Source organism: Sphaeramia orbicularis, unplaced genomic scaffold (genome assembly GCF_902148855.1).
Source record: "Sphaeramia orbicularis unplaced genomic scaffold, fSphaOr1.1, whole genome shotgun sequence".
Lineage (NCBI taxonomy): Eukaryota > Metazoa > Chordata > Actinopteri > Kurtiformes > Apogonidae > Sphaeramia > Sphaeramia orbicularis.
Window position 1 is genome coordinate 272501 of NW_021941591.1, and position 25289 is coordinate 297789.

Sequence of the window (25289 nt, forward strand, 5' to 3'; positions counted from 1 at the left end):
GGCCAAATCAAAAGGACTGAAAAACAGACAGAATAGACTCAGACCACTAAGGGTTAATATTGGAATGGTTCTGACACAGAAGGGACACTGGGACGATTATTTGCCTCCTGGACTCCTCCCTGGGGAGGTGTTCCGGGCATGTCCCACCGGGAGGAGACCTCGGGGAAGACCCAGGACACGCTGGAGAGACTATGTGTCTCGGCTGGCCTGGGAACGCCTCGGGGTCCCCCCGGAAGAGCTGGAGGAGGAGTCTGGGGAGAGGGAAGTCTGGGCGTCCCTGCTTAGACTGTTACCCCCGCGACCCGGCCCCAGATAAGCGGTGGATAATGGATGGATGGATGGATTTTTTTTTTTTTTAATACAACTTGGTTAAATTCTTTCAGTGTGTGTATTAGTACTTTTTGAACATTTTGAGCACAGTTTCAATAATACTGCGATAATAATGATAACCATGATCATTTTGGTCACAATAACCATGATATGAAATTTTCATATGGTTCCATCCCTAGTAGTTACTAGTAATCACTACTAGGGCTGTGTATCGCCAAGAATCTGGCGCCACAATACAAATCCCAATACTAGGATCACCATACAATATATCACGATATGTCATAATACTGTTAAAAAGGCAATTTTTTGTTTGTTTCTTTTTTAAATTATTACTTCCTGGAAGAATGGAATTCCAGCAGAAATCTGCACAAATCCTAAACACATTTGTATTTGATCCCAACAGGATCTAATGTTCTATCAGCAAATGTTCCAACTGTGTTCAAACTGAAATTGTGTTTTCCAGACATTCCAGTTTCAGATCCTGTTCAAATGTTCAGATTCTATTAGTTCACAGCTAACATCAGAACAGGATTTGAGTTCAATCCAAACAAAGGAACGAACATTATTGAATAAAAAATTGTTAAATAATGAATAAAACAAAATATAGACAAAAAAAACAAAAAACTAAAATGAACCTCCACAATATCTGCATTTGAATAAATACCTAAAAATATTCATACAGTACTTTATAGGAATAAAATAAAAAATGGCCAGCAGTCTTCCTTTGCGTAGGTTTTACCTTTCCGATTGTCTGGAGAGGCTTTTTGGTTTTCTTCCTTGCTGAAAAAATCTGATCATACTCTTCGGTCCATTCAATCAGCCGTTTACTTGGTTTTCGTATTCGCTTATGTGCTAAAAAAAAACCCAAAAAACATTAATTTCTTGAAACATTACACTGACTGTTTGATCAAATGTGGTAAATAATATTCAGTAACAAAAGCTTGACTCTCTCAACATGATGGTGGACAGTCATCGTCATAAGGGACACGATGGAATCAGCGTAGTTCACACAGTTTACAGCTGGAGCTGGAAGTGATTTGGAAATAAACTTTTACAGTTCATTTTCAGCTAATGTTCGGTAACATCCAGTTGGTCTCTGACTGGCTGTTGTGACTTCCTACTGAATATTCTGTTCCTTTCATTCCACAGGAGTGGTGTCTCTGATGAACCTCTGATTACCATCAAATGTTTGACATTTATCATTCGAAGTGAGGGCGGTGCTGTTTGAGTTTGTAAGATCAGAATAACGTCTGTACGCTCACATTTCAAAACCATTCGAGCGTCCGTTCAGATCAGCCGCCATAAAAACAGGACTCGAAATCAGACCAACTGTAGAATACTGTTTCTACTAAATTCTAATCACGATGACCAAGGTTATTATCGTTAACCAAAACTAACGAAATGACCAAAACTAGAACTGTAAAAACATTTTCGTTAACTGAAATAAATAAAAACTAGAATTAAAAAAAACAAAAAACAAAATATAACTAACTGAAACTGTATTGTGTGTTTACAAGCCTAACTAAAACGGATAAAAATTATGGATCAAATTCCCTTCGCTTTCGTCTTTGTCAGTGTCAGATTGATGTTAAATGGATTTCCTTGTCTCTCAGTTTTCTGTGCTGTCTCCATACGACACTTTTTGCTCCGTCACTTGTGTTCACTTGTGGTTTCCAGTCGTCTTCTGGTCCCCACTCTACCTGGAAACATGGAGACTAAAGCAGCAGAGTCCTGTCTGGGATTGATTTGAATACGACCACAGAGAAGAAGAGAAAAGATATATATATATATATATATAAAAAAAAAACTAAAACTAAGCATTTAGAAAAAAAAGAAAACTAATAAAAACTATCAAACCTGCTCTAAAAATGAATTAAAACGAACTGAACTAGAGAAAAAAAGTCAAAACTAAATAAAACTGAACTAGAATGAAAAATCCAAAACTATTCGAATCTTGACGATGACTGTCCACTCATCTACCCCCCTGGAACCATCGCTGTGGTGGTTTCTTACCCATCTGAGCCTTGTCGCCTCCTCCATCGTTGTGCCTTAGGCTAGTTTCAGTGCAGTCTGTGACCATACCGTTGGGCTGTTCTAGGAACAGTGTAGTGTCTGAGTCCCTCTGCTCCAAAGGCACCAGCTTCTGTAGGTTCTCCTGGACCTGGTTCCACCTCCCCTTACCAAAGATGCTCTCACTGGATCCGTTCTGCGTCTCCCAGCATTCCTTCATACGTAATATGGACTGGACACGTGATGAGCTGCCCATACTTGATGAAGAGTCCATTCCTGACGAGGCTGCCACTCCTGGGGAGGACTCCAGTCCTGGATAACCAGGTCCAGACCTCGCAGGACGACAAGGCACTTTGCGGTTGGCTTTCCTTCTCGTTCCAGAGGGGCAGCTCCTTTTGCTGTAAGGCTTCCTGGAGCGCTGACTTGTGCTGTCTTCAAACTGTACGAGTTTGAGTTTGTTCGGACTTGAGTTAGCATTAAGGTCAGCTTCTCTCTGTTGATCTGGACCTGCTGACCTGGCCTCTCCAGGCATCACTGAGGGCTCCTCCTTTACATGAGCACTTGGCGGCCCAATCTCTAGTTCCAGAGGAGCTCCGTCTCGCTCCCTAGTGTCGTGCAAATCCTTGAGCATCATAAGGAAAGTGCTGAACTTGTAGTTTGTATCTGCCTTGAATGAGACTGGTTTGCCATCACTGTCATTCGTCACAGACTGGAAAGATATCTCCTCCATATTTTTGAAAGCATTCATAAAAGAAAATGGTGAAGAAGGTGAGGATGAGGAACATTTACCGGAGGAACGATCCTCCTTTTTTGCACTAAACCTTGACGTGAGGGGTATAAAGTCCATTGGTGGAGTTGATGATATTGACACATCTTCATCTTCACTCTTGACATCAGTTTCAACATCATTTGACTCAGTTGAAGAAGAAAAAGAAGGTGGCGTGCTACAAGTAGAAAACCTGTCCTGATCGTGCTCACCATTGTCTACACGGTGAGCTTTTACAGACTTTCTTTCAGTGCAAGAGTCCAGTTTGGTCTCTGGATCCCAAAAGGAGCCATGTGCAGATCGGCGCGCATGGTCCCCAGCTTTTCTTAATCTACTCAAGGTTTTTTTATGCTCTGCTTCCTTGAGGGCTTTTTCCTCCATGGTCTTCAAGGCTCTGGTCATCAACCGACTGCTGGCTGGCAGGTGGGCGGGCTGTTCAGGTAGGGCTTTCTTGATTACCTCCAGAGACTGCTTTGTTTTTCTGATAGCTATCTTAGGTTTTTCAGGAGACATGCCTTCAGAAACATTCCCATTCCGTTGACGAGGCTGAGAATTACTTGAAACCGCACTACTGACGGAAGTACAATTTAGTTTGGAATTTCCTGACTGATCAGAAGTGATTACCTCTGGAGATTGCTTTGATTCCTTGATGGTATTTGTGGATTTATCCGGAGACCAGTTTTCAGGAATGTTCCCATCCCGGTGAGATGGCGGAGAAGTATCTGAAACTGCACAACTGACAGACGTACATTTTTGCTTGGAAATCCGTGACAGGTGCGATGATCTTTCTGTTACCTCAAAATCAGAAGGCTTCTTACTTTCTGTCGGCTCTGCTAGGTTAGATGGAAAACGGGCTGCGCTATTTGTGCTACAATTTGAAACTTGTGCCCTCTTTTCCTCTTGGTCCTTGAAGTCATCAATGAATGACTCTGCCGTATCAGAAAACTGGACCGGTTTCTGTCGTGGTGATCCTGATGGGAGACGACGTGTACTGGTACCGCTACTGGCTTTTAGCTTTTTAACTGAGACCTTCTTGGATTCTGACCTGACTGCCTGAGGTTTGGAAACACTTGTTTTGTCTACTGGCTGGTCCAATTGTTTGGAAGTTGTTTTTGTCTCACTAGCATCTGGCACCTTCTCACTTTTTGCCTCTTCAGGTAGATTCGCGAGACTGATAGTTATACTAGAGTTTGGAAACGTCTTAACTTTTATGTCCTTGCGTATTAATTTGACATATGGAAGTCTACATTTTGAAAGCAAAATTGTATGCTTGTCTGTTTTTGCCAGTTGGTCAGTGATGTGGACATTTATACTGGGACCTGTTATCTTGTTACTTTCCTTTTTTTCTGTTTGGTCAGAAATGCCTTGACTTAACTTCTTATTGTCAAGCTTGTCTGAATGTTCCGTTCGACTGGTCTTTGATAACGTACACCGATCATTGAAACTAGCCTTCGCGTTAGACTCCAAGTCCTTTTTGACATCTGAGTTACACAACTTGTCAGGTGACGTGCTAGTAGCAGTGTCAGTTGTACTACTAACAGGAGTCTTTCTGCCCTTTGAACAGCTAGACTTGTCAGGCTGCGTGTCTTTCTCAACAGAGACAGTGGACTTATGCTTGTCCAAGGATCCTGATTGGTCAACAGAATTTACAGTCATCCCAAAAGGCCGACTGACAACTGGGGTGTTTTTACACTTCGAGTGTCTCGACAGGTCAGATGGTGGATTTGCTTCAGTAGGTGCCAGACTTTTATGTTTGTCTGAGTGGTCGCTTGACCCCGACGCCACACCGGAGGAAGAAGAGGTGGCGCTAGGAACAACAGTCTTTTTAGGAACAACAGTGGAGTTTTTCTTCTTACAGGGAACCTTACTGAAAAGAGTGCGGTCTGGTATCGGACTGGTCGTTTTTGGTCGTCTGTCTTTTCCTGATTTGCTGAACCACAGACCGCTCTGAATCTCTGGCTGCTTTTTCACCTCTTTGACAACTATTACAGAGGGTGGAGACAAAACTACCTTGGGCTGGCGTTCAAGTGCTTTCGGACACAAAATTTTAGGAATGGAGTCAAGGTCCGAATATGGACATTCTCTGCTGTCCCGGTCTGACTGGTCAGGGCTATCATGTAATGTCTTTTTAGAGGTTTTACCGCCTATGTCCTTTGGGGATTTACTTGCTTTTTTCTTCCCAGAAGACTTCCTTAAAGTGCTTGTCTTTGACTGAACTGGGGAAGAAATCACTGGGGACGATGTGGATTCACTGGTCAGGTGTGACGTCTCAGGAAGGGCAGTAACAGGTGAGGCCGGAAATGCCGGATGGGTCTTGTGATCTGTCTCCGATGTCGAGCTGTTGTGGTGGAAGGAGGTATCTATGGAGGAACAAATGGAAGAAGCAATACTGGTTCTCTGGTGGAGGACAGATTCGGCTTGGGCCACACTGGATTTCCAAGAGTCCTGAAAGCGTTTGGCAATCTGTGAGAAGACGACAGAAAAAAGGTCAGTGTTTGCACAAATATTTTATCAGTGTACTGAAAGGAAGCTTTGGAAGGTGTTCCAACAATAATTTGCCCTCTCCAGGGAACGTTTGATTAAAGTTAGGGTCTTCTAACAAGAGAAGTGTACGGCAAAAAAAATATAAAAAACAATTTCATGTGAAAAAAAAAAACAAAAAAAAAACAGACTACATACAGACTGCAGGTAAATGTAGCCCAAATCTGATGGTTTTTTGCCCATATGTGACATGGATCCAATCTGTTGAAGAAAATCTGAACAGCACTAATCTGACCCAGACCACTGTCATATGTGGTCCTAAATCTGACCCAGACCATTTTCATATGTGGTCCTAAATCTGACCCAGACCACTGTCATATGTGATCCTAAATCTGACCCAGACCACTTTCATATGCGGTCCTAAATCTGACCCAGACCACTTTCATATGTGGTCCTAAATCTGATCCAGATCTGATCTTTTCCAATGTGAATTCAGTCTGAACGTCCAGTTCGCATTTATTTGACCTTTATGTCATCGAAATGCAACAAACGCCACAGTTCTGCATCCCGGCTGTGTTACTTCTGTAAACACAGTGTGTGTCTGCATGGTCTTGTATTCCATCAGGACCTCTTTAGTGCATGTGGGTCACTTCAGGGTCACATTCAGTTCAGACTCCAAACTGATAGAAGTCACATTTAATGTGAATCTGAACCAACAGAGAAAAAAAATCAGATTTGACCCAAAAATCGGAGCTGTGCATTAGAGCTGCTGTGGGCGGAGCCTCAGTCATCAGTCTAGTGCATTGGTTCATGTAACACTAAACAGTCCAACGGTGTGGTGGTATTTACAGTGTACTTGTGGCTCTGCTCCCTTTGTTTTCCTCTACGATGCAGAAGGTGAAGCTGTTCGAATTCAAAGCCTCCATGGAATGTGTGCGTGGACTTTTCTTCCACCCAGGCGAACTCCACGGGCTCCCCGAACGTCCTGACGTGGTAGAGCCGACAGGGCCGCTCACTGGGCTCTGAAACCGCAACAACAACATCAACAACAACAGGGGTTATGGGGGGGGGGGGGGGGGGGGCTCAGATCCTGGAAACACACGTGCAGAATAATGGATCAGGGAACCTTCAAACACACAGAAGCTTCATTTTTGTGACAGGAGTTTGAATCAGATCAACAGTTTTACCTGCACCAAATATGTTCATTATTAGCCTTAACCCGCTGAAGAACACAAACCTGTGGGCGACTACACTTTAAATCTTTGCCAACTGCTGCCAACAGAAGGTACATTGTGCCAATTATTTATTTATTCTTTTGTTTTTTTCAAAATACATCTTGGTTAAATTACTTCGGTGTGTGTATAAGACAAGGTTGAAACTTTGAGGATCATTATTGTGACATTACGAGGGGCGACTGAAAAGTTTTGAGCCCAACATGGAAAGGATTCAGATATGCAGACCACATTTGGTCCCTGAAATCTGTCCCATATCTTAATCCTATCCACTCCATTTCTTGGTCATAGTAATCTTTTCCCTGTTTTCCAGCTCCCTGAACTTTCTGTATCCAGTGGTTCCTGAAAACTGGACTAACTTGAGTCTGGGTCTGTCATCGAGCAGGCGTCCGACCTGTGCCTTCTTTGGGGTTGGTGCCATGGGATGTTTCCATAGTTGGGACTGCTCCGTGGTCTCAGGCTGATAGTGATGGACCCCAGTCTCATCCATGGTCACAAATCGGTCCCAGAAACTGGATGGGTTTGCCTCAGAGTGTCCAGTTCTCTGTTGACCTTCTGCATCTGGTGTGCTTTGGTTCCAGAGTCTAAAGACGTGGTCCTCATGTGGCAGACACCTTTGACATTCCAGTTCATCTGTGATTACATGATCTGCTGGCTCCTGTCAGATCCCAGTCTCTTGGTAATCTGATAAGTTGAGATCCGGCGATCCTCCGTGACCGTGTCCAGGACCAGGTCGATGTTCTCAGGAGCTGTTGCTGTCCACGTCCTCCCTGACCCTGGTTCATCTTCAACATTGTGTTTTCCACATTTGGACTCATGTACCCATGGTTCCACTGCGGCATACGAAGGGGCGTGTTCACCTCATGTGTCCTGCAGGTCCTTCTGGAGCTCAGCTGGGCCTTTCAGACCCAGACTCAAGTTAGTCCAGTTTTCAGGAACCACTGGATACAGAAAGTTCAGGGAGCTGGAAAACAGGGAAAAGATTACTATGACCAAGAAATGGAGTGGATAGGATTAAGATATGGGACAGATTTCAGGGACCAAATGTGGTCTGCATATCTGAATCCTCTCCATGTTGGGCTCAAAACTTCTCAGTCGCCCCTTGTATTGTGAAAAAAAAGTGGAATAAATGTATACCTTTAGTGCAGTGTCTTGTGTTGAATTTATTGGAAAAATTGTGTAGTTTCAGAATCAAACATCCAAAAATGTGTATGACTTGTCCTTGTGTGACTTTTTGCATGATGTCTGCTGAAAAGTGGGGCAAAAATGAGCCTTTTTCAGTGACAGATAATGTGAAAACCCATATGAATCATGTTGCTGTTTGTAAATGTTCATTGAACTGTCTTCCTTTGAACCTTCGAAGCAGAGCTTCTGGTCTGGCCTTTGAATGAGGATCAGTTTCAGTGATTTCAGTTCAAAGTCAGTGACGTCAGATCAGACAGTTCCTCAGAAGACGTCCTGGGACAGTTTGGTTTGGATTTTTGGGCTTCTAGGTAGGAACTGGACTTATAATTCTGTATGTAGAGTTGATATTCTCATAAATCTGTATGTAGTATACACCATTGTCTTTCTTTTTCTGTTGTGAATAAAGCATTACCCAACAGTTAAGTCTATTCTAATATTAGATCAGTCATATCATTACTTTTACTAACCCTACCCCCATCAGTTTTTAAGTTTGTGAAAAAAATTCATACCATTGTAAAAACAAAACTTGCATTCACTTAATTTTCAATATCTAGCCTCCAAAATTTAATCAATTCTGCCCACCTACATGAGCTACAATTAGTTTATATTATTTAATCCCATTTACTTTCCTAAAGTGAGATCAAGTTTTTTTTTTATAACCAAATTTTCATATTGGTTTTTGAAACCGCCACCAGTTTGTTAGATTTGGACTGTTCTGTCAATGATGAAGCCAATTTAAGCAGCCACAGTCACTTTAGGAAGGCTTCTATAGATCAGTTTATAGTTAGACTAATAAAACAACTCTTACACATGTTATGGAGGAATGCCTAATTGATTTTTTTTTTAAATTTCAGACTGACTGAATAGGGCTCAGATGCCCAGACCAAAGCCATCCAGGGGTGGAGGAAGGAAGGAAGGAAGGAAGGAAGGAAGGAAGGAAGGAAGGAAGGAAGGAAGGAAGGAAGGAAGGAAGGAAGGAAGGCCTCCTGGGAGGATTCAAAGCTCACACATGAACAGAACAAAGACTGTTAGGTTGGATTTTTGACACAAATTAAATGGTTCAGTCCAGTCGTGCACAGGAGAAGTTTCATGTGTTTTTTTGTTTCAACCTTGTGTCAATAAAGGCTCAGTGATTTGAAAACCACAAAAGACTTTGCATAAATGATTTCAGATTCAGATTCCTGAGAAAATTTGACCCTAAACTGATATATTTTCACTCCAGAACCAAGAACTGGAATTTTTACCCTTAATGTCACTGAAATGACACTCAAACCTTGAACCTTGCCATCAGTACTTTTTGAACATTTTGAACACAATTTCAATAATACCGCGATAATAATGATAACCGTGATAATTTTGGTCACAGTGACCGTGATCTGAAATGTTCGTAAGGTTCCATCCTACCTTTCACTTTGTGGTAAATCCCCTGTGCAGGGTCCGCCGTCACCTCACAAGGCCACCATGGTCTTCTGTTGAACTTTGCCCAAACAACTTCACCTTCTAAAAACTTCACCAGTGGCACAAGGTTTTTCTTCAGGCTGTTCTGCTGTTTACAAGAAAAAGAAAGACAGAAAAAAAAAACAAAAAAAACAAAAACAAAAACAGGTTTCATATTTTCATCCAGTGCTCTGATTAAAAACCACCAGGGTTTTGCTGTTTCTGTTCATAATGACCCACTGCACATGTGCATTTGGGACTATTTCTGGTAGGATCAGTTGTAAATGCATATTATCATATTAGTATATATAGGAAAAAGGATGTGTGAGATTGTTTTGCTATTATTATTAATATTATTAGTATTAGTATTATTATTATTATATTGATATTCATACAAAATAATAATTGCTATATAGTGATCATAAGGAATAGAAATTGGGGTAGGAGTACGTACATTTGTACTTCTTCCAACTTCTTTTCGAGCATGTATAATTTAATTTCATTTGTTTTATTTACATTATTATTATTATTATTATTATTATTATTATTATTATTATTACTACTACTACTATTTTTCTTTATTTAATTATTTTTGTTGTTTGTTTTCTTATCAATCATTTATGTACCAGTACTTATATTTTGCTGGTTGATTTTTGTTTTTATTTCACTGTCAACATGTATGAAATAAACATTTCATTCATTCGTTCATTTCTCATAATTCGATATGGTTTTGATGTTTTATTCATTTCAGCTCTGCAAACCTCTGTCTGCAAAAAGTGCAAACAAATGCAGCCGGTGTGTAAATGCCACTTGAGTTTGGTTCAAAAACTGAGCCCAGCTTTGGAATCTGTTTTTAGACCAGACTGTTCAAACGGGTGCAGACCTGGGCCTGGGAGGGGCTCCACAACAAGCCACGCCCCTCTGTTTTGTTTTAGGAATCTGTGGAATCTAGGTCAGTTTACCAGTGATGCAATAACATGTACCTAATCATCTTGACTTTTATTTTATTTTATGTATGAACTTTTTTTTTATCCTTTTTTATATTTATTAATGTCGTCTCTCCTTTGTATTCCTGTAAGCTATTTGGCTGTTTTGAAAAACAATTAAAATATTAAAGAAAAAACCCCTGAGTCAATCCCCATAGACTCCCATGTTAAAATGTTCAACTTTTTAACTGAAGCAGTGCTAATGCCTGATACAATAAATAATTTTGGCCTCTGTAGCTAATTTAAACATTCATCTGCTGTACAGGGATTGAATCTTTACAGAACTCAACTGTTTCAATAATAAGTTTGATATAATGTCTAATGGAGCGTGTGTCCGATATGAGTAACAGGACGATAAATGGCATTTGTGTGTTCCAGGCTCAGCTGTTCAGCCAAGCCTTTGGAATGGGGTCTGTAGAAGAACATACATGTGTCCTCACAGACGGCTCTACTGTAGGACTGACCTGACACCATCTTCTGTCAGAGGACCCTGTTAGGAATAGGGCTGCTAGAAAATATCGCTTCTGCCATATATCGCGATATTTCACTTCACAATACTGTATGGATATTAAAAGTACTGTACCGATATTTTTAGGTATTTGTCTAAATGCAGATCAGGCTTCTCAATAGGATTTTTTCACAGCGTAGGGGTCACCATGGTGTGAATTTTGTAGGGGGGGTCCGGGGGCATTTTCCCCCGGAAAATGTAGAAATGTGTAACTCTCTGAAACACTATTTCCTGCACTTTGAGGGGCAAATTTTGAGGAATGAAGCCAAGTTTTTGTCTTTGTTACAACAATGATCAAAAGCAAAAACTGTTTTTTTTTTCAATTTGTGAATGGGAATTATTGATGGGAATTACTCCATACCGGAACTTGACACAAACTGATACTCAGAGACGCACGCACAGGCTAAATTTTACATATAATTTTCCAAGGGTGATCGGTCCGTTTAAATCAGATAAATTGATTGAAGTCTCATTGTCAGCCAATGACCGTAAGGCCAGTGATTTTGGTGGGCGGGGTCAGACAATACCAAGGTGCACAAAGGGGTGTGGCTTCTATTGTTGTCATTTCCTGTCTGCAGCGATTTGTGCCAAGACAAAGGATTAGATTTATTCAAATTCAAATCTCGTTATCATTACGCTGGACCATCACACACACACAAAAAAACACCGCTACGCTGGCTGAAAGACGTCGGGGCCCCGACGTTCAATGACACTAGCAGGAACCCTCCAGATATTGTGGAGGTTCATTTTAGTTTTTTGTTTTTCGTTTATATTTAATTTAATCTTATTTCACACTCTTTTATTCAACAATGTTGGTTCCTTTGTTGGGATTGAACTCAAATCCTGTTCTGATGTTAGTTGTGAACTAATAGGATCTGAACATTTGAACAGGATCTGAAACTGGAATGTCTGGAAAACAGAATTTCAGTTTGAACACAGTTGGAACATTTGGTGATAGAACATTAGATCCTGTTGGGATCAAATACAAATGTGTTTAGGATTTGTGCAGATTTATGCTGGAATTCAATTCTACCAGGAAATAATCATTAAAAAAAAAGAAACAAACAAAAAATTTCCTTTTTAACAGTATCGTGACATATCATGATATATCATGATACTATATCGTATCGTGATCCTAGTATTGTGATTTGTATCGTATCACCAGATTCTTGCTGATATACAGCCCTAACTATGAATATGTTATCTACATGACACTTTTAATACATTTTCTGCTGTAAACTCTGTGAGAAGCACTAGTACACTGGTTCCACCTTTTTTTGGTTCATGACCCCATGTTACCATCACGAACTTCTGTCAACCCCAGACAGTCAAAACTCAGACTTTTTTTTTTGCTAAAATTGATTTGTTTTTGATCACGTAATAGTTTGCTACACTATGTTGCAAAATAAATGTTGATTTTAGATGACATTTAGTCTATATAATGTATAAAATGAGCCTTTTTGGTGTCTGCTTCTCAGTTTCTCTTGTAGATGTCCTAACGGGGTGATGGCGGGCTAAGAGGTCTGTCCGTTCTCTGTGGGTTGGAGTTAAAGTAACGCACACGCTCACATGATCGGGTCAATCAACACATACCCTCTCACATATTATATCTTGCCTTTTATTTGAACTGGATTTTTTTTTTTTAGGGAAAAGTGTGTGGTGTTTTAAATTATAATGAAATATATATTGAATCATTAAAAAATATTTTTTCTAAGTAATTTTTAATTTTTTTTTTTATCAATTACTAAGAATTTCAGATGACCCCATTTAAATTCCAGGTGACCCCACATGAGGTTGCGACCCCAAGGTTGAAAACCACTGATCTAGTACCTGTAACCTGCAGCACAGTGTAAACCTGGGCTGTCAAACATGCATCCCGGGGGCCAAATGTGTCTCCTCAAAGGTTCCAATCCGACCCCTGAGATGAATTTACAAAGCGTATAAACTCCACAGATTCATTTTAGTGTGGGTTCCACATCCAGACCAACCTGATCTACAGTCCAATAATAACAGCAGAAGAACCCACACAGAAGAAGGACTGCAGATTTACTACTGGGTTTGATGGAAAAAAATAATCTTACATTATGTCTATAAATAATGACAACTTCATATTTTTGTCTTTGTTTTAGTGCAAAAAATAACATTAACTTATGAAACTCTTTCCATTTCCAAACTCTCCTGTACCAATAAACTGTGACTAACCTGAACAAATGCGTCCAACCTGAAATGTCTGTATTAAATTCAGTCCAGTTTGAACTCTTTTCTTCCTGTTCCTCAGTGTTTAGTGTCTTTGGAGATCTGATCCAGAATGCACATGGACTAATGAGAAGTGGAGGAAGAAGACTGAGAAAATTACACTGATTTTACTGAAGAAATGTCAGTTTATTCACATCTTTTTTGTTTGGATAGTTTATAAAAGTAAGTATTTTCATAATTTAATGGGCTTTTTTGCACTAAAACACAGACAAAAATATGCAGTTGTCATTATTTATAGTTTATTCTGTTCTTCTTTTCCTGGTTGGGTCCACTGCAGATCAGATCAGACTGAATGTGGAACCTGAAAGAACAGCAGTTTGAGAACCCTGCTCTACTCCATTCGTCTGTCTGTTCTTCTTCACCTGAATCCCTTTCCTCACACTGAACACCTCTGCAGATGACTCCATCACAAACACAGTCCACTTATTTGCAGAACAAACCCAAACGACACTTGGGCCTTTTTGGAAATGTTGCGGCTCAGTGCATGGTGGGAATGTGAGTTGTGTGCAGCATCAGTTTGTCTGTGTGTTGGTGAAACTGAACCCAAATGTGTCCTTTACCTCCATCCACCGACTGGACCCATTCTGGAAAACACCCTGGTGGACTAGAGGAGTTTACGCTGGAACCATCTGGATCATTTTCTTCCTGAATCTGTGAGAAACCACTCTCACTCGGTCACCATTCCCATTAACTTAACAAACAAAATTTCCAAAAAGGCCTGAGTGAGGTTTGGGTTTGTTCTGTAAACACCAAGGTTATTATCGTTAACGAAAACTAATGAAATGACCAAAACTAGAATTGAAAAAATATTTTCGTTAACTGAAATAAACAAAAACTATAATTAAAAGAAAAAAAACATACCTAACTGAAACTGTATTGTGTGTTTACTAAACTAACTAAAACAGATAAAATTCTGGATCAAATTCCCTTGGTTTTGGTCTTTGTCAATGTCAGATTGATGTTAAATGGATTTCTTTGTCTCTCTCAGCTTTCTGTGCTGTCTCCATACGACACTTTTTGCAGCAGAGACACTAAAGCAGCAGAGTCCTGTCTGGGATTGATTTGAATAGGAGCACAGAGAAGAAGAGAAAAGAGACCACTGAACTACAACTGAACTACAACTGAACTACAACTGAACTACAACTGAACTACAACTAAACTACAACTGAACTACAACTGAACTACAACTAAACTACAACTAAACTACAACTGAACTAAAACTGAACTACAACTGAACTACAACTGAACTAAAAACTAAACTACAGCTGAACTACAACTGAACTAAAACTGAACTACAACTGAACTACAACTGAACTACAACTGAACTAAAAACTAAACTACAGCTGAACTACAACTGAACTACAACTGAACTACAACTGAACTACAACTAAACTACAACTGAACTACAACTGAACTAAAAACTAAACTACAGCTGAACTACAACTAAACTAAAACTGAACTACAACTGAACTACAACTAAACTAAAACTGAACTACAACTAAACTAAAACTGAACTACAACTGAACTACAACTGAACTAAACTACAACTGAACTACAACTAAACTAAGACTAAACTAAAACTAAACTAAACTACAACTGAACTACAACTGAACTACAACTGAACCAAACTACAACTGAACTACAACTAAACTAAACTACAACTAAACTACAACTAAACTAAGACTAAACTACAACTAAACTAAACTACAACTAAACTAAAACTAAACTAAGACTAAACTAAAACTAAACTACAACTAAACTAAAACTAAACTACAACTGAACTACAGCTAAACTAAACTACAACTAAACTAAGACTAAACTAAACTACAACTAAACTAAAACTAAACTAAGACTAAACTAAAACTAAAACTAAACTAAAACTAAACTACAACTGAACTACAACTAAACTAAGACTAAACTAAAACTAAACTAAACTACAACTAAACTACAACTAAACTAAGACTAAACTAAAACTAAACTAAACTACAACTAAACTAAAACTAAACTACAACTAAACTAAAACTAAACTACAACTGAACTACAGCTAAACTAAACTACAACTAAACTAAAATTAAACTACAGCTAAACTAAAACTAAGCATTTAGAAAAAAAAGGAAAACTAATAAAAACTATCAAACCTGCTCTAAAGAGAATTAAAATGAAAAGAATTAGAGAAAAAAAAGTCAAAACTAAATAAAACTAAACTATAATAAACCAGTGTTCAGAACTCACAGCTCCTCCTTCACCCTGAACACTGTGCATGTGTGGATCCACTCTGTCTGTTTAAATCCAACAGTTTCCAGGTTGTTCCATACACAGAAACAGTTGAATCTGGTCCCAGTCATGTGTCTGTCCAATTAGATTCAATTCACATCAATATTAGTTGAGTTCTAATTTTAAATGTGTGGGAAATGGGATTTTCAGTGTTCAGTGTAAATGTCCACAGAGTCCACATTCCACAGTGGATGTGGACAATTTAGTTCCACATACAAGAGACTGTTCTAAGCTACAGGTGGATCCAACTGGAGGAGAATCGGAGTCGTTTGGAATTTTGGATGAATTTCGGAAAATGTCTCAATGATGACAGATGGAAAACTGTAGATGTTGTGACCTTGCTGTGACCTTGAACTTTGTCCTACTGGGACCAAAATGGACTGGGTTGGTCCCAGGGCCTAGGCCTATCTGTGGGGAAGATCTGGGAAAGATGGGTGAAGAGTTTTACACTGAAGATGAGAACAAACAAACAAACAAACAAACAAAATAAAGTGAGCACAGTACCTCCTGGAGGAGGGAAAATCCAAAACTATTAGAACCTTGGTAAACATGTGTTTGTGATGGAGTCATCTATGAAAGTGTTCAGTGTGAGGGAAGTGGTTCAGGTGCAGAAGCACAGACAGTAGGGCTGTGTATCGGCAAGAATCTGGCGACAAATCACAATACTAAGATCGTGATATGATATATTGCGATATATCATGATACTGTTAACAAGGTGATATTTTTTGGTTGTTTTGTCTCTTTTGTTCTAAATGATTATTTCTTGGAAAATGTAATTACACCAGAAATGTGCACAAATACTAAACACATTTGTATTTGATCGGAAAAGGATCTAATCACAAAACCTTCCTCTACAAAAACTTAAAATGCAGGATTTGGATAAATACAGTTTTAACATTGATTTAATGAATTAAATTATGGACAGTCCCTGAATCTTTCAACACCATTACATTTTTTTTCTTCAGTCCCAACGAAAGAACTAACATCTGCCTCTTTCGACAGTAAAAAGTACTTTTACGATGCTTGAAATGACTGTTATTTAACAAAACAGCCTCATCAATTTCAAAAAAACTACATGTGTGACCTGCAATATCACAATACTACTTTTTTAAAACAGAAACAACAGAGAAATACCCATAAAATATATAAATAAAAGAGCTCGCAGGATTCCCCAAAAAAATAAAGAAAAAAGAAAACAAAAAATGAACCTCTGCCATGTCTGCATTTGAATAAATACCTAAAAATATCAACACAGTGCTTTTTAATATCGATACAGTATCGTGAAAAGAAATATTACGATATATTGCATAACCGATATTTTCTTACAGCCCTAACAGACAGATGAATGGACTAGAGAGAATTCAGATCTGACTGGGGTTGGACTCATGTGGACAAACGTCTGTGACCAAAGTCAGACGCTGCTGTAAACTCAGAAACCTTCAGAACCTGAAGGGCAGGTCTGTTCTGGGACACGCCTGCTGGAAATAAAGCAGAAACTTGCCAGTGATTGCCTGAAGGGGCTGTCTCCGAACAGCAGCAGCTCAGTGTCACTTTCCCATTCGTCATCGGAGCCATCCCAGTATCTCCTGCGCTGACCGGACGACTGTGATCGGGTGACCACCTTGGCCGAAGACAGGGAAGTATCCTTGGAGTCTGAGCTGAAGTCCACAGAAGTGGACTGAAGAGCGTTCATCAACTTTTCCTGCCTCTCTGGCATTCCTCCCACGGGCGACAACACCTTCTGCTCTTTGTCGTCGTCGTCGTCGTCTTCGAACAAAGACGACTCAAAGTGAAGGAAGCCGTTGGCGAAGGGGCTGTTACTGTCCAGAGAGAAGGCCGGACTAGGAGGCCCCGAGAAACAATCCTCCGACTTTTTATCCGACGCGCTGGGATCGGTCTGATTGGCCGTCGGCAAGTCTCGACCTCCGACCTGGATCTGAGGTGGTTTGTGTCCGACCGAGGAGTTCCCAAAGGCGTCCTCCTCCCTGCTGGGGTTCTGAATGTGAGGATAATCCACCCAGGAGCCCCTGTCCGCCTCCGTCTCCTTCCCCGCCTCCTTCTTCTGCCTCCCCCAGTCCCAGCTCCGGTCGGGCTCCCTCACAGACAGGACCAGGTCCGGCTGGCTCACCATGGAGGTCAGATGCTGCAACCTCCTGAGAGGGCTGTAGGAAGAGGAGGACACCGAGGACGAGGAGGACACCGAGGAGGACGAGTGGTTCCTCTGGGCGAACCCGTAGACCGCCGTGGGCTTGAGCGAGGAGGCGGCAGCAGACATGCTCAGTCCAGTCTTGTGGCCATGGTGTCTGTGTGCAGAGAGGTCAGAGCCAGGGGTCAAAGGGCAGCTGGAGTGAGGAGTGTCCCTGCCAGGGCCTGGGTACGGCCCACTCATGCTGGCATGGTTCCACCCTGACAACAAAAAACAACAGAAGGTCATCAGTCTGTGGTTAATAGGGATGTAACGATTACCGGTAGAACGATAAACGGCAGTAAAATTGCAGACGGTTAGTATGACCGTTTAAATTCTAATTATCATGATAACCGTGTTTGATTACCGCACTTTGAAAACTCATGGTACTGCACATTTCCTGGAGAAGCTGCAGCATGCCAGTTTGCAATGTCTATCTATCTATCTCTGAAAAAGAAACTCAAACAACTCTAACTTGATCTGGAAAATGGTCAAACTGTGTCCATAAGGTTCCATCTTTAATGCACGTGTGTGCATGTTTGATGTTTGTATGTTTACATGTTAATATTTGAATGTTCCTGCCAACAGAAAGTACATTGTCCCTATTATTTTATTTCCTTTTTTATTTATTTATTTTTTCAAAATACAACTTGGTTAAATTATTTCAGTGTGCGTATAGAGGGTCTGCACATACGTCACTGCCCCCCCAGGCCAGAACCAGCTGATCCAAAGGCTCCAAAACTAGGGCCCAGAACCAGCTGATCCAAAGGCTCCAAAACTAGGACCAGAACCAGCTGATCCAAAGGGTCCAAAACTAGGGCCCAGAACCAGCTGATCCAAAGGTCATTTCCAGTAGGTCGTGGACTGACCCCAGTGAATCTATGCATGATCTACTGGGACTGAGCAGATTTACTGAGTCTAGTTCAGATCCAGTCCTTTATCCAACACAGATACTACTGCTGTGGACCAGCAGGGCACCACTGCATTCTGGGAAATTAGCAGATTTACACCACCTGGTTTAAATTAACATATTATTCTGATCATATTATGGCTTTATTGTCAGAATATGATGACTTTAATCTCATAAACCAATGACATTTTTGTTACATTATGAGTTTTTTTATAACTACGACTTTATTCTCAGAACATTGTGATTCTTTTTGTGTTTGACTTTATTCTCATATAATTCCAGGTCTTATCTCCATATTTTCTGACTTTCTTCTGGTAGTGCCCAGTGTTTTTCTTTTCTTCTGTGGTCCTAATACTCTGTCGTAGCTTTATTCTCCAGTTCCTCCGTATTTGTAAAACTAGGTTGGCCTCAGTTTCAGTTAGTTTACTAATCATGTAGGAGCACAAGGTTCACAATCACAAACTGAAGATGAAAACCAGGAAAGATCTGATCATGAAACCAAGAGCTGCACTAAGAAGGACCGTTAGCCAAAACAATAGGTCATTTCAGGTCTGATTGGACCAAAAATACAGCATAACTTAATGTTAGCTGACACCAAACAGGATCCACAGATCTAGGTCTGGTTTCCTGGATTTGTGGATCCATCTCCTTCTCTTTTCTTTGTCTTTGGGTGTCTGTAAACGATAGCTCCCACTGCTTTAAGAACCTGAAAATACAATCAGTCTCACAACAGCTCTGCCCCATTTTGGATTCAATATTGTTCTTCAGTTTAGACAGGATTGAAGCCAACGCTGTCACTCATCTGCCTCTGTCTGACACTCAGTGGGCGGAACCACCGTGACTTCCACTCGCGGTGACGTCACGTGCAGACCCTCTATTAGTACTTTTTGAACATTTTGAGTACAATTTCAACAATACCGTAATAATAATGATAACCGTGATAATTTCGGTCACAATTACCTTAATATGAAATTTTCATATGGTTCCATCCCTAGTGACTAATATTGTTGGCATTAAGTAAATCAGAGTTTAGACATTTAGAGGCTTTAACCCACAGGTGTCAAACATGCAGCCCAGGGGCCAAATCCAGCCCCCTAAAGGGTCCAGTCCAGCCCCTGGGATGAATTAGCGAAATGCAAAAATTACACTGAAGAAATTAACAGTCAAGGATGTTCAAATAATTTTAGCTCAATTCAATCTACAGTGGATCAGACCAGTAAAACACTATCATAATAACCTAGAAATCATGAAAACTGCAAATTTTCCTCTTTGTTTTAGTGTAAAAAGAAAGTCGAATTACACAAAAATGTTTACATTTACAGACTAGCCTTTATTTATGACAAAAAATATGAATAACCTGAACAAATGTGAACAACCTGAAATGTCTTCAGAGAAGTCTGTGGAATTTCACCAATATTCTGCCTGTTATTAAATGTTTTGTGTATTTGTAGATTCACTGTGATCTGTAAGTTATAATGCACATGTATAAATGATCATCTTAGGTGTAATATTGTTCAAATTGCACTTATTTTTCTTCAGAATTTTCAGGTTGTACATATTTGTTCATGTCATGTTCAAGTACAGTTCGTAGATGTAAACATCTTCAATACAGAATTTTACTTTTTTCACTCAAAAACACAGAGAAAACTTTGGAGTTGACATTATTTCTCAGTTCTTATCCTGTTATTTATATTATTTTACTGGTCTGGTCCACTTTAGATCAGATTAGGCTGAATGTGGAACTGAACTAACATGAGTTTGACAGAACTGTTTTAACACATCTGTCGATGTATCCTTAAATCCACCTTATGATAGGGCTGTGTATCGGCAAGAATCTGGCGATACAATACAAATCACAATTCTAGGATCACAGTACGATATATCATGATATATCATGATACCAATAATAATGATAACCATGATAATTTTGGTCACAATAACCGTGATATGAAATTTTCATATCATTACATCCCTAGTACAAAAAAATAAAAATATTCATGAATTGAATGTGACAAGATTTAAAATGTGGAGAAGCCTGCCCCCTTCTGCAGGCGGCGACTTCAATTTTAGTCCTCTGACAGCTCAAGGGGAAAAAATGGCATTGATAATGGCATTGATAATGGCATTGATAATGGTATCGATAATGGAACTGATAATGGCACTGATAATGGCATCGATAATGGTATAGATAACGGCATCAATAATGGCATTGATAATGGCACTGATAATGGCACTGATAATGGTATCAATAATGGCACTGATAATGGTATCGATAATGGCACTGATAATGGCACTGATAATGGTATCGATAATGGCACTGATAATGGTATCGATAATGGCACTGATAATGGCACTGATAATGGTATCGATAATGGCACTGATAATGGCACTGATAATGGCACTGATAATGGTATCGATAATGGCACTGATAATGGTATCGATAATGGTATAGATAACGGCATCAATAACGGCATTGATAATGGCACTGATAATGGTATCGATAATGGCACTGATAATGGCACTGATAATGGTATCGATAATGGCATCGATAATGGCACTGATAATGGCACTGATAATGGTATCGATAATGGCATCGATAATGGCACTGATAATGGTATCGATAATGGCACTGATAATGGCACCGATAACCGCACCGATAATGGCACTGATAACCGCACCGATAATGGCACTGATAATGGCATCAATAACGGCATTGATAATGGCACTGATAATGGCACTGATAATGGCACTGATAATGGTATCGATAATGGCACTGATAATGGCACTGATAATGGTATCGATAATGGCACTGATAATGGCACTGATAATGGTATCGATAATGGCACTGATGATGGCACTGATAATGGCACTGATAATGGTATCGATAATGGTATAGATAACGGCATCAATAACGGCATTGATAATGGCACTGATAATGGCACTGATAATGGTATCGATAATGGCACTGATAATGGCACTGATAATGGTATCGATAATGGCACTGATAATGGCACTGATAATGGTATCGATAATGGCACTGATAATGGCACTGATAATGGCACCGATAATGGCACTGATAATGGTATCAATAATGGCACTGATAATGGCACTGATAATGGCACTGATAATGGTATCAATAATGGCACTGATAATGGCACTGATAATGGCACCGATAATGGCACTGATAATGGCACCGATAACCGCACCGATAATGGCACTGATAATGGCATCGCCCAGCAGGCAGTACCTGTGCTATGTATATTTTTCTGTTAAATGTAATCAAACAAATTGTGTTTTGTTTAACTGATCTGATTGAGCACTATTCTATTCTATTCTATTCTATTCTATTCTATTCTATTCTATTCTATAAATAGATTGATTATTGAAAGCCCATTGTAAAAGTCATCCTCACTGTCCCTTTGGTCTTCAGCCTGTGCTCAGGTCTGTCCTCATATCTGTCATTTTGTGTCTATTGTAGTTTTAACTGACAGACAGCTGAGGGGGATCATGGATGGACACATGGACATGGGTTCAGGTTTGGACCATGGATGGACACATGGACATGGGTTCAGGTTTGGACCATGGATGGACGCATGGACATGGGTTCAGGTTTGGACCATGGATGGACACATGGACATGGGTCAGGTTCAGATCATGGATGGACACATGGACATGGGTTCAGGTTTGGACCATGGATGGACACATGGACATGGGTTCAGGTTCGGACCATGGATGGACACATGGACATGGGCTGGGCTTCAGGTCTGGTTCTGGGTCCGGTGTTGGTTTCCTGTGTGTTCGTCTGTAGCTGATCATGTGACTGGTCCAGATGTGTGGGTCTTAGGCTGGAGGGTCCTGCTCAGTGCTCCAGGTGGTCCAGTGTGTGTTTGGGTGTGCTGTGCCACTGCTGGCCTCAGTGCAGTTCCAGAGCCTGTCTAAACCGTGGGCTCCATCCTTTGGAAACCCTGTGCTTCCATCAGCTGCAGACTGGAGCCTGCCTGCACACATCTGCTCTGGAAAAGCTGCACATGAACGGAAACACAACCGGGTTCACACTAATCCGCCGTCCTGATGTGACATTTTCTGGAAGGATTGTGCGCAATCGCGATATGATGAAAATGACATCAAGTACGATAAGGTCAACGACATGTCCAGTCCATGCTAGCAGCACAGAGGCACAAACACAATGGAGCTCATATGTGATCAGACTGGATGTGCAGCCGACAACACAAAAGCACACACTGGAATTAAAATGGACCCGATCGTGCGCGCGTGTGGATGTAGGCGCGTGCACAGGTGTGTGTACATAGGTGGTGAGTGTGACTGTGTGTGTGTGTCGTTCGGTTGCAGTGAATCCACGTTTGCAGGAGACAGAAACAAACCATAACATGCAAAGACGGCGGCACACAATAACAAGTTCACCCCTAAAAACACACACATGCACACGCACACGCGCGCACACACTGACTGACACACACTCGAGCTTGTCTTCTTCTTCTTCTCCCCCCCCCCCCTCAACCAACCAAACCGACCATCCGACGGATGCAGGCTATGTGCATCAAACAGCAAGAAATCACGGAGAAAACGCCACATGACGCGGGATCTGTCGCGGGAATCTTACCATTCCGGTGTCGGTCAGCGCGGAAAGGCGCGTGGACGCGCTCATGGCGGCCTTTAAATGGCTCTATTTCCAATTTTTTGAAAGCGGATGAGGAGAGTCCCGGCGGCAATACTACTAGGCCTGGATCCTGTGAAACGTACTCACTCCCCCCTCCCTCCTCCTCCTCCCTCCTCCTCTTCCTCCCCCCTCCTCCTCCTCTTCCTCCCTCCTCCTCCTCTTCTCTACATGCGCCAAAGCCTGGTCCTGGTCCTGGTCCTGGTCCTGCGGCCCCTGGAACTGCAGATCCAGGCGGGTTCAGCTCGTTTTTGGCTCTTTCTGATAAGTTGAACCCAAAGCCCCCTCCTCTGCCCCCCTCCCTCCCAGTGGCTGTTTCCTGCCCCCCCCCTCTCCTCCTCTCGGTGCGCACTGCCAGTCGTCACTGTTGTGCCGAATTCTGCTCCTGCCGAGTCCCCATCCTGTGGGTCTGAGCACTATCTGTTTCATTTCCATGTGTTTCGTGTATATTCTGTGTGCTGTGTATCTAAGGTTTAACTTTGGAAACTTTTCTACCCCTTACAGTTTGCACATTCTTTAACATTAAACAGATAAAACACACACAACTGCAGGATCCTACAGAATAATGCTGCGTTCCAGGCCGTTTTTGGAGTCTGTAAGTCACGACTTCAAACCACGACTCACGACTTTGTACCGTTCCAGACTAGTCACACCAAACTGCCTGAGCGCAAGGAATTGTGGGAGTTAGATGTAAACAAACCAGCATGTCGGACCGTACGTTCTGTTCATTTATAGTCATTTCTATTCCAGAGGTGCTCGTTCTTTGGTTATTTGAGGAAAACAGAGGAGGAAAAAGTGTGTAGAAGGCAAAAGAAGCTGTTTCCATTCATTCCGTCACTCACTGGACTGAAAGTAGCTAACAGCAGAGCAGCTGCTGATCACACACATGTACACAGGAAGAATGTCAGAACAGTACCTGCCTTTAATAAACCATCTGCACAAACACCACAGCCATGGGGGCGCGCCATTGCTACGTGACGTCAGAACTGGGAGAACATGGATCTGGTAGGAGTTCAGGGTGGAAGTCCCAGGTCTGACTGAACATTCCAGAGCATTTACACCAGTAGAAGGATGGAAAAGCAGGAGTTCCGGGCGGACTGGAACGCAGCATCATTCAGTATTTGCTCCACGGTGATGACGGCGGCAGAGGTGGAAGAAGCCCAGTGCATGGTGTCCCTGCAGGCGGAGGACACACCCAGGAGCCTGGGGAGGACAGGACACGGTGACAGGGGCAGTTTGGGGCACATAGTCCTCTACATGGCAGACTGAGGAAAGAAGGGGGGGGGGCAGTTTTCACTTCCCACAGTCTGTGCGCAGCCCGGTCCAGTATGGAGGACAGAGGGGCCGTGAATGTGTCACAACAACGAACTACACACAAACACACACAAACACCAAAGCGGTCAGCCTGTGTGTGTGTGTGTGTGTGTGGGGGGGGGGGGGTCCGCCTGCTGTGCTTCATTCTAAGCATCAGTTGTGAGCCTAACTCCACTGACACACATGACACATGCCAAAGCTGGGCCAACATGTCCCTGTACCCTCCACGCGCACTCCTTTTGGACATGCGCCTTAAAGATGACACGAAAAAATGAAGTCCTTCCCAAAGCCTCCATTTAAAACCAAACCAACCAAACCAAGTAACCAAGGAAGCAGAACAGAAGGATACCCGGAAAAAGCAGCTGGACTTTCCGTTCCTGAACAGAGCTGAGTGCGCATGTACAGCCGGTCCGACCAAAATGGAGGAGAGAGAGAGAGAGAGAGAGAGAGAGAGAGAGAGAGAGAGAGAGAGAGAGAGAGAGAGAACAAAAAACAAAACAACAGGCCACAAAGTGTTAATGTATGCGATATAAAGTTCACCCAGACACGAGTGTGTGTGTGTATATGTATGTGTTGGTGCGTGTGTGTATGTGTGTGTGTGTGTAGGTGTGTGTGTAGGGGTGTGTATGTGTGTGTATGTATGTATGTGTGTGTGTGTGTAAGTGTGCGTATGTATGTGTGTGTGTGTTTGTATATGTGTGTGTGTATGTATGTGTGTGTGTGTGTGTGTATGTATGTGT

The 25289-nt window shown here is 41.4% G+C and overlaps 1 protein-coding gene across 1 annotated transcript in view; it reads right to left on the minus strand.

Annotated features, from left to right (window-relative positions):
* nsd1b (nuclear receptor binding SET domain protein 1b) overlaps positions 1-23329 on the minus strand; it is a 65917-nt gene extending 42588 nt beyond the window's left edge. Inside the window, exons 1-6 of the mRNA XM_030130068.1 lie at positions 23182-23329; positions 16967-17871; positions 9409-9550; positions 6437-6609; positions 2344-5569; positions 1070-1182 (exon numbers count right to left, since the gene is read on the minus strand). Coding sequence (XP_029985928.1) covers positions 1070-1182; positions 2344-5569; positions 6437-6609; positions 9409-9550; positions 16967-17854 — 4542 coding nt within the window. The 5' untranslated portion in view covers positions 17855-17871; positions 23182-23329. The remainder of the gene's footprint in view (positions 1-1069; positions 1183-2343; positions 5570-6436; positions 6610-9408; positions 9551-16966; positions 17872-23181) is intronic.
* Positions 23330-25289: the final 1960 nt, after the last annotated feature.